The 17240-nt window shown below is 39.9% G+C and overlaps 1 protein-coding gene across 2 annotated transcripts; it reads right to left on the bottom strand.

Annotated features, from left to right (window-relative positions):
- Positions 1–111: 111 nt before the first annotated feature.
- Positions 112–16177, bottom strand: plcd4b (phospholipase C, delta 4b). 2 transcript variants are annotated; one of them, XM_040147742.1, is made up of 16 exons: positions 15917–16177; positions 12868–12921; positions 12474–12632; positions 11263–11491; positions 10812–10941; positions 10132–10363; positions 8671–8872; positions 8121–8265; positions 7351–7503; positions 5474–5644; positions 3090–3246; positions 2713–2829; positions 1809–1987; positions 1488–1620; positions 1153–1302; positions 112–968 (listed from the first exon to the last, which is right to left on the bottom strand). In XM_040147742.1, the coding sequence occupies exons 2-16, from the start codon at positions 12884–12886 to the stop codon at positions 877–879; spliced, it is 2268 nt and encodes a 755-aa protein (XP_040003676.1). In that variant the 5' UTR covers positions 12887–12921; positions 15917–16177; the 3' UTR covers positions 112–876. The 2 variants fall into 2 exon arrangements, with proteins under 2 accessions (XP_040003676.1, XP_040003674.1); XM_040147740.1 differs by having other exon boundaries at positions 12868–12918.
- Between the last annotated feature and the right edge of the window lie 1063 nt (positions 16178–17240).

Below are 17240 nucleotides of genomic sequence, written 5' to 3'. Positions count from 1 at the left end.
ATTATAAAGAAACCTACCTTGTGGAATTTGTACATTCGTAAAGTTCTTAGAAAGAACTCACGGACGCACCACAAAGGACTCAAGGACGCACTTAATTGTAAATTAACCAACATGATGCAAAGCTATGAGTACTTTATAATAATACATTTGTAATACTGATATGTAGCATTATTTCATATTCTATCATTGCATTTTAAAAATGTGGACACTTTCAGTTATTTCAAAGGGACTGTTACATCTGGATGTACAGTAGGCCTACATTTAAAGGAAAACGGGTATATTTAGACATTCTACACATGCAGCAATCCTTCATTTTCCTACATTACAAGATATTATTATAATTACAATTATAAAGCTTGTGGGAAATAAATCATAAAGACTTCACTTGTAGAATTGCACGTTAGGCATAAGAACAGAAATAAATGCAGGCAGACATCTTACCTTAACTTAAATTTTTCATTGTGGGCAACGTGGACTGTTATGACAGTCCCTGTTTCTTAGTAGTTTTCTAATTTCTTGGTAAATTTATAGATTAGCCTTCAAGGAGATACATCAATCCTACTTTGTCACTGATGATCACTAATAATTCCATTGAAAAGATAGAATCAAATGGCAGAGTGTCCTCCTCTATAAGAGAATTCCAACATCTTTGTTTCAGTAAATAATGCTGAAAATAAAATAGCAAAGTCTGATTTCTGACATGTTACCTGCTGATTGCTATTTTAAGTTTGTGGAAACTGTTCCATATGACACCCTACTTTAGCCTGGCAAATGCTCAAAACCAGATTAAAGTACTAGATTCACATATTAAAATCCCGTGTCAGATTCATGGAGACATTGGACTTGTGACCACCTCTGGCTGCAGAGTTGACCTCTTCATGTGAGCTCTGAAATGCTGATGTTAACAAATAGGGAAGAGGGCGGGATAGCTGTTCCATCTTTAGAGAGCAAATGTATGTGACGATATCCTGGAAAGAGGAAGAAGATTTATGTTTGAATAAGCTTTTAAACACAGTGGTACTGAGTGAATCTTGGGTTTTCCTGTGTCTGGAATTGGACTCAGCCTAGGACTTAATGTAAATATTCAATGAATATTATATGGAAGCTATAACCCTAGTGGCTTCAGTTCACTGTGCTGTACACACTGCTCACCTGCTTGGATGCATATAAATGGAAGCGTGAACTGTCCAATGAAGTCATTCCTGGACGCCTTGTCATAATCCTCCACAACAAAGCGAACCAGGGCCAGCTCAGGGGTGTGAATGACGAAATTGAGAGTTTCGTTCCACACTGGGTTAAAACCTGCAGGTAGAGGCCATTAAAGAAGTGAACACGACCAACTGGGAAGTGACTTTTTTATTTCCACTTTCCCACTTTTTGCAAACTTTTATTCATTATTTCACATCCTGGCCCTCATGTTATCAAAATCATCTATGTTAAGGAAGTACATGTAATATCTGTATAAAAAATACTGAACACTTTCTCACCATTGTTGTTAATGTGACTGGTTTCCTCCTTGGCCTGGTCCTGTGGCACTCCATAGATCTCCACTCTGACCAGGGGGTCTACAATAGAACCCTCTTTCTGATTCACCTTTGGTAGCTGCTGTCCACTTATCACCTGATAAACACACAAACATACTGTATTTGAGTATTAGATACACAGAATTACTTGCACAGAAGAAAATATTACAAATTTTCTCTGGATTTCTGCCACACCAAGCTTCACATTTACACAGTTAAACACACTGATAGTAGCAGCTACACATTGATATCACAATCCAACCACACTGTCATTTAGCTTGGAACCTGTATGGATAAGCGGAGTGGTCTGTAGCCTTGCCGCTCCGCAGGTTTCTCTGGACTGAACTGAGTGTTGCCATCTCTCATGAAGTCAGGCTTGAGGACGTAGCCACAGCAGCGGTTCTGCCTGAACAGCCCATCATTCAGATCCATCTCCAGACCGGCTGTCTGGAAGTTCAGAGCCACTTTGGGAAAGAGGGGAAATAATGCATTTACTAGTGTTGTTTTTTGTTGTTGTTGTTTTTTTATTGTGGCTGGCTGTATCCAATTTTTTCCAAGAATCAGACACCTATCTAGGTATCAAAGTTTATGAGAGCGGGTAGCGGTCTACGGCACACGCCATGTAATAGCACCGTCCCCCAGTTCAATTCCAGCTAGCGACCTTTGTTGCATGTTGTCACTAACACTCCACTCCCTCCGCCATGTTCACACTCTCCACTATAAACTTTCAAATAAAGACGGAGTGACAAAGGCAATCATCTGTAAACCGATGGATTTGCACTTCTCTCTGGGTTTAGATATCCAGTTGGGCTTATACATGTATTTCAAAACGCTGGACAAATTAAAAATGAAGCAACTTAACAGTTGTAACAATTGCTACTTATAGTTGACAAATTAAACTGTACCAAACTGGCAATTTGATGAACTGACAGGCTCAAGCTATCTTCTTATCACACAGGGATTAACTCCAAAAAAGCATAATTATTAAATGCTTCTGATCCTGAAAGTGCTTAAACGCATGTAAATGCATTATGCTAGAGCATTATATGTAACCGTTCAAGTCAAGCACAAATCAGTTCATGTGGCTCTGGACATCAGAGCATTCCTGTATTAAGACTAGAAACAGGGGACATCAGCGATTTTAGAGAAAAAGTATGGTTCAACCAGCAGAGGGCAATCTTCCCCTCACCTATCTGACAGCCCAAATTCCACATGTCCTGCGGGTTGTAGTTGGAGGAGTCTGTCCTGAGGCCACTGGGGTAAATCCTGCTCAGCTGCCTTGTGTTGTACTGCACAAAATCCATCCCTGAAGAGAGGTTTGAAAAGAATAAAGCTAATGTATTTCTATAGCATGAACACAGAGGAATCGACTTGAGAATCGACTATAACGCAGATACGGTAATAAATAATATAATCATGTGAAAAGATACACTATTTTACACATATATAAGGTATCATAGTCATTAAACAGGTATGATATTTTATCTGAGGAATATGATATCCACTTGAGATTCAGTAGTTCTCGACCCTTTTCCAAAACACACTGTTCCCTCATACTAATGGTACCTGCTTCCTTAGCTAGCCTCTTGGCCTTGGATTCAGAGAATGAGGACATCTCATAGCATTTGCCGTGTAAACAAGCGTGCTTGAAGCCATGGAAGTGCACACTCTTGCAGTAAACCACCAAGTCCGACAGCTCCCTTGACAGTTTGGACTTGGATTTCTGCAAAAGGGGAGAATACAAAATTAGTCGATAAGCAACTCCTACTCCCATCACTCTAAACATTAGCCCTGTAAATCAGAGGCCAGTAATTAACTAATAATTACCCTGTAATTGGTTTACTACTACAATGAAATTGCATCTAAAGTGTGAAAAAACTTTGAAAATAGAAAATAATTGCATGATCATTTTTTCACAGCTAAACAAAATTACAAACAATTAGTGTAAAAAATTGTTCTGGGAGAATATTTTATTGTTTTTGTGAGGTATATATAAATAATATTTAGTGCTGAATATGTAACATTTAATTATGGTTTATTGTAAAATAAGCCATTATTACATCATTCAACAATAAGAATACTTTTTCATATAAAAAGAAAAATGAGAACAACACTTGAATATGTCTGTGTTAGAGGAATGAAATGAGATGACAGCTGCTAATTGGTTGTAATTTTGCATTGTTGTGGACAAATTTCCAGGTTTTATTTATTTATTTATTTTTTAATTTACAACTTTTTTCACACTGTTTGGTTGTAATTTCATTTTACTTTATAGTAGACAAATTAACAAAATGAAATTCTCAATGAAAGCTTTAAAGCAACTAAAAAGTCTGGGTAAAATACTTGTGATTCTCTCTTTGCCTCATCAACTCTAATTAAATGATTAAAGCCACAAACGCTTCCGGTTAAAGGAAGAATCAACCATTCTAATCTAATACACTTTTTGTAAAATTCTGTTAGCTGTCAGTTCTGTGTGTTTGTGTGTGTGTGTGTGTGCTGAAAAAAAAAAAAGATCCAGTGTTCCTAAACAGCCGTGGCTGTGTAAATGGGATATGAACAAAGTGGCTCGGACAGAGACTGTCTGGCAACGCGAAGGCCAGTGCACGGCGGCGGCGTGCACTCCACAACATAATTGCGTTATCAAGAAGGAGGGATGGCCGAGAAACAGCCAAAGCGGAGAAGGTCAGATAAACAGAAACTAAAGCAGAAGTGCTATGATCAGGCCCGATCAGAGACATCTGTGAGGTTTCCCTGCCGAGAGCCGAAAGGCATGAGGACGCATGCGGAGGGTGCTCTGGCGCTCTTCGGGGCTGCTGCGCTGGCTCTGGGAAACCCCCTCCTCCTCTCTGCACGTCAGCTTGGCAGCAGCAACTCTGGCGGGGGTTTTGCTAACCCACAACCTAGCTAACATGAGTTACATTACTTGCTGTCTCGTCGTTTGCTTTTTATCATGGTAATTGTCCCGTACAACATGCAGACAGGTTTTGTAGTGACAAAGACCTAAAAGCACACAGTGGGGTTATATGAAGTGATGTAACGTTACCTCGCTTGTTAGCTTAGCTACAAAGCTACGGTCCCCTCCTCTGTCACTGTAGTTTTGTAAAATCAATCTAAACAACTAACTCTTGCTAGTTTTTTAAACCGTTGTGTTTTGGATGCTGTGTTTGTTGACGATTTATATTACAAGGTTTGTTTTGCTTCAGCTATGAGAAGGAGCCTTGTAAGGTGCATTGGATTCTGCCGTTGTGTTGTTGCCTTGGCAATGTCCGTCCATTGATCTGGGGGACGAGCTTTTGAAGGAAAGCTTCAGGAAGGGGTGTGTTTGTTTTGCTGTTGGGTTCAGACATCAACAGTATTTCTCCAGACTCGCCAGCCCTTCCGTTCATTTCTCACTGGCCAGCAGGGAAATGCTGTAGCTGCACTGGGCACTTCAGTAATACAAGTGTAAAATTAACGTCCCTTAAGCACTGCCTTGTAAATAAAATGTTCGTGGCTTACTGGCTTAGTTAATAATAAAATGCAGATTTAGATATTTTCAAATAGATATTTCTTACAGGAGCTGGTTTTCCTACAGCAAAGGAGAAGCACATTGGAATCACTCACTTCACTATCTTTCTTCTTTGTCCCATATCTGTCTTCTTTTAAAAATCCGTTTCCTGTTTCTTTTCACTATCTCCCTTTTTTTTTCACCTCAGACTTGCCACCCTGTCTATGTCCCAACCCAGTTTCCTGTCTCTCCTTACTGTGAAGCACCAGTTACTCCTGTCTTGCTTCACTATCGCCTCTGATATCGTTCACTGTCTCTGCATATCTTCGCTTCCACTCTGAAGAAAACTGAAGAAGCATGGTCTAACAGTGCTAAAAGAAATAAAATCTCTCCAGGATTAAATAGGGTAGATAGGGTAAAAGCAGGAAACCACTGGATCGAAGATTGTCACAAAGTACAAAACCTTGTCATTTTCGTTCCCATACTCAGCAGGTGGGTCTTCTGCAGACGGGCTCTCAGCATCACCGTTTGTCATCTCTTCCTCATCGCTAACCTCATCTGTCAGGGTTTCATCGAGACAGTCTTCTAGACCACCAATCTTCTTGGCTTTCAGCAAAATCTTCCCCTTCAGTTCCTGTATTGAACACAAATAAACATGCATGCAGTCATGAGAGCTACAGAACATGTCTACATACTGCATGTAATGTCAGCTTTTCCTTTACATGTGTAGTATTGTTCTGCTCATTTGAAATTGTGAATGAGAAAAGTTGAGAATTTAACTTAAACCAGATGCATAAAGAAATCCATGTTGTTCCACATGTCAGTAGAAGATGCTGAATGGGTGTTGGAATGTGGCCAGGCGGACAAACTGACAGAAAACTCAGATATAACCATAAGCACTACTTGTCTTCAGTACCAGACTACTCATGAAGGTCGTCCATCTTCTTGCTCTTTGCTGTCTACTAACTAAATGCAGCAATGTACTGCTGTTTTATTGGAAAAATCCTCAGTGGAATTCCGCATAACAATTGTCTGCCATTACTTCAAGTTAGAACTGATTGTCCTAAGTGCTGTAATGGAAAAAGATTTGGAAGTTATACTGCTGCTTTTAGGTTCAGTGTAAGATGGATAACAAGACACTAATAGACCATTAATCTTTAAAATGTCTCTGTATTGTTGTTTAAACCTACGCTCCCCTCAGATTGGGCAGGGTAATGTCTGAAAACATTTTATTCCCGAAAGTTTATACTAAACTCAAAGCAGAATGTTTACTGAAACCTCATATCAGACTTTAAAACATTATTGTTAGTCAGTATAGGTTGTCAGTATATTAATACGTGACTAAACGTAACATAACCATTAACCATGTAACCATACTTCAAAACTGCAATACAAAAAAACAGAATGTAAAAGCTACACAATGTATCTGAAGACAAGACATGACAGCCAGGCACGCCACTCTGTCGGGTCGTACGTAGGCACAGTGGTGCTTTGAGGTAAATGTCAATGAACAAAACGAAGTACGGCTGGGCTGATAAAGCTTTGCAGGTAACTAGTGGACAAATGAATTTATGACCTGAAGATGGCGCTAGGTGGAAAGTCACCGAAGTTACATTATATTTCATTCTCTGGGGACCATTAATGCCTGTGCTAAATTTTATAGTGATCCACCCAACAGTTTCCAAGATATTTCAGTCTCGACCAAAGCGACACTGCCATCTAAAGAGCCATGCCACCAGAGCGTAGGAAAAAATTGACTGAGTTGTACATACTGAATAGAAACCAAATCTGGTAAGATGATTTGCAACACAAATAGCAGGTAATCTAATGAGGCCTTCTGATATCCATTGTCAGTTCTTTTTTTAGCCATGCTAGCAGTATGGCTCTAGGGATGGTAAAGTTGGTTTTTCAGTTGGTTAAGGTCAGATGAAAATATCTCAACAACTATTGTAATCACATTTGTACAGTAAATCATTGTCCCCAGAAGATGTATGCTGCTGACTTTGGTGATCCCCTGGCATTTCCTCTAGCACCTCCATGACATTTATATTTATGGTTTTCTCGACAACAAGTGGATGGAATGTCATGAAATGTCATTGAATAGATTTCCATGGTGCCCTTAGGATGAATCCCACTGCTTTTGGTCTGACTTTTCATCTAGCATCAATTTGTTCAGTACTTTGGTTTTATTTAGACGGAACCTTACAGCCTCTCAGAGTCACTAGCATTTGTGTTCCTTGTAAGTTTCAGGACAGCTTGAAAGGAAAAAAGAGTTCAAGTGTGCCTCACCCTAAAATTTGCACATTTGACAAAAAAATAAAAACTCAAACAGATTCTAACCTGTGGAGAAGGAAGTTGGTGAGGGGTCTGTCCATCCAGAAGGGTGGTCTGTAATGTGTCACCCAAGATTTGGCTGAGGTGCTGAGCTATGACTGTCTGCTGCTCTACACCACAGTGGTTCTCAAGGGACAGGATGACTGGGAACTCTGATGTCTGTCAAACAAGAATGAGAAGACACTTTACTCTTAAAATGACCAAGCAGCTATTTTGTCTGTCTTCTCGTTTATTCATGTTGAAATTATTTCAACTCCTAACAAACAGTGGCAAATTAAATTGCAGTATTGTATTTAGTTTCCATTAAGCAAAAGTTTCCACAATCCTCCAAAATAGTTTCTTCATCCTATCCTCCTAAAGTTAAGTAGGAAAGTTTGACGAGGATAAAATGAGGAGGTGGGGACACATGAGAAGTTCCTGGTTGTTTTCCATGTAGGTCAGTTAGCAAGGGTATGTTTGATTCCAGTGGCAGGAAAGGTTACCAGTTGCTCCCTCTGTGTTGCTGGAGTAATCTAGGATTCAGTTTAGCTTCATATTTAAACAGTGGGTTTTGAGATATATGCCTGTGAATTCACCCCAATACAATGAAGCTGACACTCACAGCACTGAAAAAATGTCAACAGCAACTTTTATTTCCAGAAACAATTTACCCATTATTCTGTATTGTCCATTTGATTTAAAATGTACTTAAAAGACATGCTACTTTTATAATTTTTTAAAACCTGACTGGGTTGCATGCTGCATACAAGTACAGGTATTGTGCCTGTGCTGCCTACCTTGAAGGCATATTCTTTGAGTGTTGAAATGACGTCTCTAAATTGAATCTTGGATGTGAAAGTGTGACCGTGATACACAACGGGCTCTCCATCACTGCCGTCCCAGGAGTCCACCTCTACACAGCGACAGCCTCTTTTCAGAGCCCTAAACACACATACAAATGTAAGTAAAGACGATTGTTTGTCTTGTTTTTGTTTCAATGTAACGCTTCCATCAATTAATTTCCAATTAATACTGTATCTATTTTTTTTTTTTGCCTGTCTCACACAAGGCTTCAGACGAAGAAAAACATTGAATTTTTGGAAATGCATTGAAACCCTTGTGTCTCTTATCACTGGAAAATTGTTTATGGGTCTTTCCTAGTTTTTGTTTCAACCTTAACAACTCAGCTCTCTGTCGGCCTATTTGTCCTCTCTCTTAAATACACTTCAATGGCATTGTCTAATCTGCCTAACAGCCATTTTATTGTCCTACTATTCTATCCTTCTATCATTTACAAAGTCTCTGTCCTGTTTGTGGTGTGTGTGGTGTGTATGCAGCGGTCCTCACTGGATGTATGCTTCTATGCTGCTATGTCCTCGGAGCTGGTCCTCCAGGAGGTAGGTGTTGTGTGAGGAGGAGATGAAGTAGTGGTTGAGCGGCTGGCTCATGTCCTGGTTAAGACCCTGGTGCTCCGGTTTAAATATGGAGCTCTCCTGGGAGCACAGGTACATCTGGAAGCCGTCTAGTGACATGGCCCCTTGCTTCTTGGCTGCACAGAGGGAAACAGATGGAGATGGCTCAGCAGAGTCCAGATTTTTTGGTCCACAAAAACTGACAGTCATTCAAGCAATGAATTTCCAAAAATTTAAATTTAGAAATCTACCGTAACACTAGATCAAAGACTATTTTTCTTCAGCATCCTCTGATCAAAAGGCAGCACAGTTCATATACTGTAAGTCTCTGCTGAGGTGCTGGATGGTTTTAATGCAACGTTTAATTAGGCTTAATAAATATAAGCTGATTAGAAAGAAAGGTATTCACACACTCAAATTATGTGTTATTTTATTGCAAGTGTTCAGTCACAAAGACCTCCAGGTTGTAGGGCCATGCTAGCAGCTATGTGGCTCTAGCAATGGCAGTGTTGGTCCGTCGGGTTATTGGACCACTTTGGTCCAGACTGAAATATTTCAACAAGTTCCGCATGGATTCCCATGAAATTTTGTCCGGACATATTAGTTTTGAGTGAAATGTCTTGAGAATTATTGGGTGGATTGCAATAGAATTTGCTGCAGGTACTCAAGGTCCCAAGAGGATAAATCCTCATCACTCTGGTGATCCCCTGAGTTTTCATCTAGTGTCCTGATCAGGCCAAAAATTTAAATGATCCATTACTTTGATTAATTACCAAATAACTAACAGGTTCTCATCAGCCTCAGCTGTTCTGTGGGTTTAGTGCTATTTTGGCCATTGTTAGCATGCTAACTCTTGTTTATCTAAAACTGCAAATATAGTCTATAGTTTCAAGTGGAAATTCAAGCCTAAAGAGAGAGTTGGCTCTTCACGTGTTAAATTAAACTGCGAATGCATAACACTTAAAAGCAAAAACACTGTACTGCACAATAATAAAATGTTATTGAAATGTCAAACCTTAATAGTTAGACAATTTTATACAACACATCACATTAAGACTTCCAGATACCAAAAACATCAGACAGGAAGTATAAGCTTTCAGCCTAACTATCCTTGGAAATAAAATGCTAATACCAACCTTTTCTGATCTGCAGCAGATATATACGTTACATATACTGATGTATGAGGTGGGTGTAAATCAATGAAACAAAGTGCTACTGCTCTGAAAAATACTGAGAATATTACATTTTTGTTCACAATAAATATTTACAATAAATATTCAATATCAAACTATCTTATGAATTTTTCTATTATTACAGCAATCACGTGGACTGTATTTTAAATAAAACATGAATATGACTGCATGAAGATGCTGCTCTAAGTCACAGCCACCTTTACCTGTCTCAGATGGTTCATAGCGATCAATCAGCTCCTGGGCATGCTGGGCACTCTGCTCTCCTTCCTGTTGCTCTATCCTCAGGAAGCTCACCAGCTCCTCCAACATTAACTTCTCTCCATCTCCAGAGTAGTCCTGGAACACTTTCCATATTTCATCCCTCTGAGTCAGCATCTTATAGAAGTGGACAAACTGCTCGATTTCTAAGGAGCCACTCTCTGACTTGTCAGCCATCTGTGGAAATAAAGGAAGAGTATTGTATTTGTTATATTTTTTGGAAAAAGAATGGATCTATTATGAAGAAATATGTCAATCTTTTACATATTTTTGGTCTTATCATATGCTGTATGGTCGGAAAAAGAAAACAAAAAGTTCAACAAATTGTGCTTATATTAAAAACCAAATTAAACCAAAACTGAACATATGAAAACCAGTTTTTTGAGCCTGTGCCAGGACAAAGGCCCAGTCCCTTCAACAGCTAAAGTGTCCACCGCCAGCAACATGTCACTTCTAAGAAAGCTGGAGCAAAGCTCTGAAACCTGGGTGGCTCATTCTTGAAGTTAAATAAGTAAAAGCAAATTCCAAAAATTAAAAACAAGGGTGACAGGTCTTTAAAACCTGAGTTTCAGATGAATCACTAATTCTGCTCCATCCTCTTACCATCACATTTTAAAAATCTTACCGTAAAGAGATAGAGCGCATGTTCTTCATTCATGTCTACATTCATCATCTTCAGCAGTGTCCGCACTTCTTTGAAATTCATCTTCCCATCTTTGTTTTTGTCAGCTTTCTGAAACCAGTCCCAGACCCATCTGAGACGATGCTGAGGGAAACTCAGATGTGCAGTTTAATGAAAATTCAAATTTAAAGAACTTTATTTTTCCATTTGGAACTTCAAACATGTTAATGAGAGAGTTCTACTAGGAAATCAGATGTCCACTGCTGAAATAATCTAATGGGTTGCGCAAAGTTAGAAAGGGATAGAATAGTTTCACCTTTTAAGCAGACTACTTGCAGCTTTGCTCAGAAAGAGGAGGGATGAACCAGTATAATTTATGAGTCAACATCAGAATAAACACAGTTATTCTTCAGAAAATACCTAACACAGTGATGTACCAGAGTACAAAGGATACTGGTCCAGCCTCTCCTTCTCATCCATCATTTGAGCCTTCTGAATTAACTTGCGCACTCCCTGGATCCAAGCCCGGGCCTCCTCTGGAGACTCCGCCACAAGGTCCAGGTTGCCTTGACGACCGTGAAACACCAAGGTGAAGCAGAGGTTAGCGGGGAACTCCTCAGCAATGCTCAGCAGGACTTCCGACTGGTGGCCCTCGCGCACTGCCTCCAACTCGGTCACTGAGACTAAGACAGTGTGGAGAACGTGTGTTGAGTGGGAAGTTTAGCTAAAACGATCTCAATTCAAATTGGTAGAGGTACACGTTGGGAGGTTTTAATACTATGCCCTTGTTCGCCTTGTGTTCCTCTCAGTTACTCTCATAAGTACATAAATCATAGAGAATCTTGAACTAGACCTATTAACTATTATTGGATTACAGTCCCACGTTTCTATTTTGTATTTCCACTCTGTAATAAGTATCTAGCGTTGGGCTACACCAATAAACTTTACTTAATTAAGCTTTTCTGTTGCTTTGCACAGTGTTTATAGGATCTCCATTGTACTGAAGTAAACTTCTTAAAGCAATGCTTCAACACTTAAATAACCATATTTGCTTTCTTGCAGAGAGTTAGATGAGAAGACCGATACCAGGAAACCACTGAAACCACTGAAACAGGAGGAAAAAGCTACCCTGGTCTGTCCAAAGGTAACAAAATCAATCTAGTAACTTCCTGGATTTTTCGCCGGCTGCCTGGCCACTGGTCCGGGCTATGAAAAAATGCTTCACATAACGTGAAGTTAGTGCCATGGGGTTACGGTTTGGGCTAAAAGAAAGAGGGTTTCTACGCAGCCTGCGAAGAAATGCTGCTCGTGGTAAAGTCCACTTTTTTTAAGATTATTTTTTGGCATTTTCGCCTTTATTGGGTAGATGATAGTAGAGGGACAGACAGGATATGAAGGGGGAGACAGAGGGGTATGACATGCAACAAAGGTCCCTGGCTGTAATTGAACTGGGGACATTGCGGGTATGTGATATGCCCCTTAACCAATAGGCTACAGGAACACTCCAAGTTCATGTTTATAACTTGAAAATTGACTCCACAATTTCAAGGAACTTAAACTCTATGTAAGGTGGTTTATTTACAGGGAGAATCAAATGAATGAAATAACAGTTAGTATGTCAGTACAATCATGCATGCAAACATATGTACACGCTTCTCTACTCACAGGTGGAGTGACATTTCCCTGCCCATCTGGATTTGTACCAGATCGTCAGGCCATCGTCCAGGAGGCGGAAATGCCGCTGCTTCTTCCATGAACGGGACTTGACTTTTCTCAGAGTCGATCCTGCCACCATCAACTTGACATCTGGGTCATCTTGGATACCTGCACAAAGTCAAAAGTCATAATTAGGTCACACTTAGATACTACACCATCAGAACTGGCAGGCCAGGGAGAGGAATAGTAGGTAACTAGTTCCGATTAATGATTTTACTACTACTGATTTAAATAGGATATATGAATTTAATGCTGAAAATTTATTAGACCATAAATCTTCAAACAAAATGTAAAATCATCACAAGTTATGCATCTTCAGTCTAAATGAATAACATTTACTCACGAGAGGTTTCAGGATCCATTGTTATCCTTGAATCATGCCAATGGAAATTTGCTGCTAAAAAGAAGCAGATGTTAGTGAATTGTTCCAGATGTTTCTCCCTGTATCTAAACAAGATAAAAATTTACAAAAGCTCTTTGTTCATCCAACTGCTCCATAAACTATCCAAATACAGATAAACACAGTATAATATTAATCTTCACTTGTCCACATTAGATTTGCTGAGCACAATTTAAGCAGCACCCTGGTTCATACTGTCGGTTACACAAACTTCATTTCTCTCTTCTTAGACACTGAGCAGTGTCTTTATTGGAACAACTGGTTCAGTATATCACTGAAAGGAAACTTGATAAGAGTTGTTAAGGAAGGATATTAGTACTTCACTTTGTTCATAGAAAACTTCCCCGCTGATCCAGGGATATGAAACATCTCCATCCATCACCTTCAAAAACCTGCCATTCTGTTGTTTTTTACAAAATCATGATCAGCTGGGCAGTGGCAGAGGGAATTCTTATTCTTATTTTTGACAGTAGGATTTTGGCTCAAACTCCTGTGTTGACAAGTAAATGCAAGGCTTAAGTGTCCCTAGGCAAAGTCCGGAATAAATACCAGGTACTGTTCATTTGCTGACCCTGACATCTGTGATATGGAACTGGGACAAACAGATATACGGTATCCTCAAAAGGTCATTGAAGTTGAAAAAGAGAGGTTACTAACGCAATCTGCAAGTACTATATATAAAGCAGTAGACTGGACTATCTGCAATTGTTTTTCTAACTGCCAACGTCTCTTCAAGTTATACGAGTGCGCATTTAAATCTTGATCCTGTCGAGCCATCAATTTGCAGACTCCTGCAATCTGCCTGCTGACAAAGAAAAAATACGCACACTCAGCAGTCTGTGCTTGCCTCAGCCTGGTCAGATAGAAACCAGGACTAGACAGAGATGGATTTTTTTTTCTTAAATCTGATTTATTTATATATGATTGTGTGATTATAATTTACAATTTTTTGGATTATGAATGAAAAAAATCAGCAAAAACATGCTACCGAAAAAGGAAACTTTCATATATTGTTCTTAACAGTGTAAAATAAATACTGTATATATACTGCATAGATAGACAGATAGATAGACTGATGGATAGATAGTGTGGTCCAAAAGCTTGAGACCACTTGCCCAATCACTTTATCGCTCTATATTTGATTTGCAGTCCATCAGTTGGTCCACCAGACTGTAATATCGCAACAACTATTAGATGTATTGCCATGAATTTTGGTACAGACATTCATGGTTAGCGGACGATGAATCCTAATGATTTAGGTTTCCTGTAGCGCAACCATGAGGTTGACATTTGTGAAATGTCTCCATGGATATTGGAAGGATTGTCATATATATTGGTAGACTCATCCCTGTCCCATTTAAAATGATTTGCAGTAACTTTGGTGATTAACTTTTCATCTAGCGCTATCATCTGATCACGATTTCAGTTTTTTTTCCACTTTGGTTCATGACCAAATACTGTACAGCCAAAACTAATGGCATTGTCATCAGTCACAGCTGCACTTTGTGTTCAGAGCTAATTAGGAAATGTTAGAAAGATAACACACTGAACAATGATGGTAAAAATGGTAAACATTGTACCTGCTGAACATCATCATGTTAGCACTGCCACTGTACGCGTGTTGGCATGCTGATAATATCATTTAACTTTATCAATGTGGCAAAGTACAGCCTCACAGAGCTGCCAGCAGGACTGCAGACTGTGGTGTTCTCAACATCTGAGGCAAACATAAAAAATTAAAATTGTTGGTATTCCACTGAGTTATATACTTATAACTGCAGCTTTATGAAAAAGATACTTTTATTGATATAGCCCAAAAGAAAAACTTTGTCTGAGAGGGCAAAAATGGGTACAACACACCACAGATTCGATCCTTACACATTCATAAAGTGTCTCATTTAAAGCAGAGAAACTGATGCAGAATAAGACAAATGCACTGCAAACTTTCTGTTTTTCAGTGCACCGCGATAATCTCTGTTGTTTGCTGATAAATGTGGATCAAACACTCACACACATGGGAAGGTTTTCTAAGGTCTGTTTATCTGTATTCCTGTCTGACATCTATCATTTCCTTTCATTGTTTCCTGAAACAAAAAGATCTAATCTTGGGTTCTCTATGTTTCACAACTCCCTTTGCCAGCCACACCACAGTATGACTAATGTGATGCAAGGAATGTATTTGCGGTTGCTTCACAATTTAATATCACGCTCCTACTCGGGAAGGAGACTGATCATGAAAGTGAGGCGGATTTTCCACAGCTATTTGCTCCACAAACTAAATTGTGCTTTGATGTTTAGCGTCTTCTCTGAACAGCCACGTCAAACACCTTTTGATTTTCCATTCAAGTTTTTCAGATTGTACTTCTGCAAGTTTAACACACTCTCCTTCATACTTCAGGTCCAGACTTTCAAGCTCCAATTAGGTCACGTTATGTTGTTTTTATTTTTGGGGCCATGCTTAAGTGCTCTGGATTGGTGCTCTCCTCAGGGATGAGTCACACATGGCCACTTCTTGAGGGAGTTCATTGACCACACACACAGACACACAAACACACAAAGACATTACTCATGAGGATAGAAACTGTGAATAAAGAGCTCAGCCATGAAGACCAATAACTTTATACATATACTGTATGCTATGTGCGGCTGGTATTTGGTTTAAGTTTAAATCCCCTGTTATCCCTCATACGAATGCGCCATCTCCCAAGTGCAGAGGGATCCGTGTCCTGATAATTACCCATAGCTGCCTTTTTCCTGCACACAATTATGTGAAGAATTCAACAAACAAGTCAACAGCCTCTGCCCGTCCAATAAAATATATAACTCCGAAACGAGACGGGCAGGGAGGTTTGTGCAGTAAATTAGAACCAGAGGCAGAAATATAAGACATAAAAGCATGACTTCAGTAAAGCCTGCATGCAACTGCAGCTAAAGTAAGAAAGAATAACTGCAATTTGGATTTGTCTTCGATAAGAAAAAGAGTGATACTTACCAAAAGTACAGATTTCACTGGGGAAATTATGAATCAGACCTCCAGAGGTGAGTATCCTTCAGGACGGCTCCCTCGGCAAGGGCCTCAGATACGGAGGGGTAAGAGCCTGGATGGCCGTCTTGAGAGAGGGTCTGGGGAGGTGTGTACGTCACGCTGGCCCTGTACTCTGAGATTCTGACTTAAGGAGAGTCCAGGGACTGTTAACTTAGTTCAGGACATTAGAAAACTGGGAGTGTCCAAAGGGGTTTGTGGCTCAGCCTCTCTCCTCCCCTCTCCCCAGTCTTACAGCTGGGTCTGAGAAACATGATTCCCTAGTCACTGCTGCCGGGCGCTGGCATGTTCCACTCCCACCAGTCCTCATCCTCTCCCTCCTACTCTTCTACGCCCCCCCCACCAGTCTTCCTTCCTTTTCTACCACTCCCTCATGTCGCCATCTGCAGACCCCTCACTGCATCTGCTGAAGGGCACTCCCCTCAGCCTGCTTTGCCTCAATCTGTCTGTCTTCCTCTCCCATCATCCGGGTGATTGTGGATGCTGTGCAGACCTCAGAGTGGCTCTCATGTTTCTATATCAGCACTGATAACGGGTAACACAATTCTGGGAAAAGGTCTACCGTGTAGAAGCCAAATCATGAAACAATAAGAAGTATCTGTTGTGCATGAAAACAATTCCCCTCTGCAGAAATAACAGGTCAACAGTAGACTTCTGCAAGAGGCTGATGAAAGACTATATCGTAGTACTTGGCAGTATGCCACATAATACAGAGAAGAGCCTTGATTAGTAGACGACAGCTTAGATGCAGTTTTTATTACGTTGCCCACTCTAATGTATATTTCTCAGCTGTCCAACATGTAAGTGAAAATGCAGTGATTATAGTTTTGTTTGAATCTGTTTTAACATGCAAATAAATCAAAGGTGAATATCAGTAACCGACAATGTGGACTTCTGGATCACAAATAGCAACACAAAGATAGAAAACATATCTTTTCCAGTTGTCAATCCAGTCAAGTTAATGTACTCCTCCGGCTCCCTGGACCAGGTCTATAATGACTTTAGCTCTCCCCCATAAAAGTAAACTGACAAAAAAAACACAGTACATACTTAGGAACATCTCCCAAGGGCATCAGATTTGCTCACAAATGGAAGGCTTAAGCGTTGGTATTTCCGTGATTCATGATGTCCATCTCGGCCATTGTGAGGATAATGGAACCTATGGGGGCAACAATCTGTTAATGTACCGGTAAAAGGAAATGAAAGCTTATAAGTGAAGTCTGTGGGGCTGTTAGATGGAGCACTAAGTGAGCACAGGTGAGTCACTTCCTCA

The sequence above is a fragment of the Xiphias gladius genome, chromosome 16, assembly GCF_016859285.1.
Source record: "Xiphias gladius isolate SHS-SW01 ecotype Sanya breed wild chromosome 16, ASM1685928v1, whole genome shotgun sequence".
NCBI classification, from domain to species: Eukaryota; Metazoa; Chordata; class Actinopteri; order Istiophoriformes; family Xiphiidae; genus Xiphias; species Xiphias gladius.
This window is presented reverse-complemented; position numbering and strand designations above follow the sequence as displayed.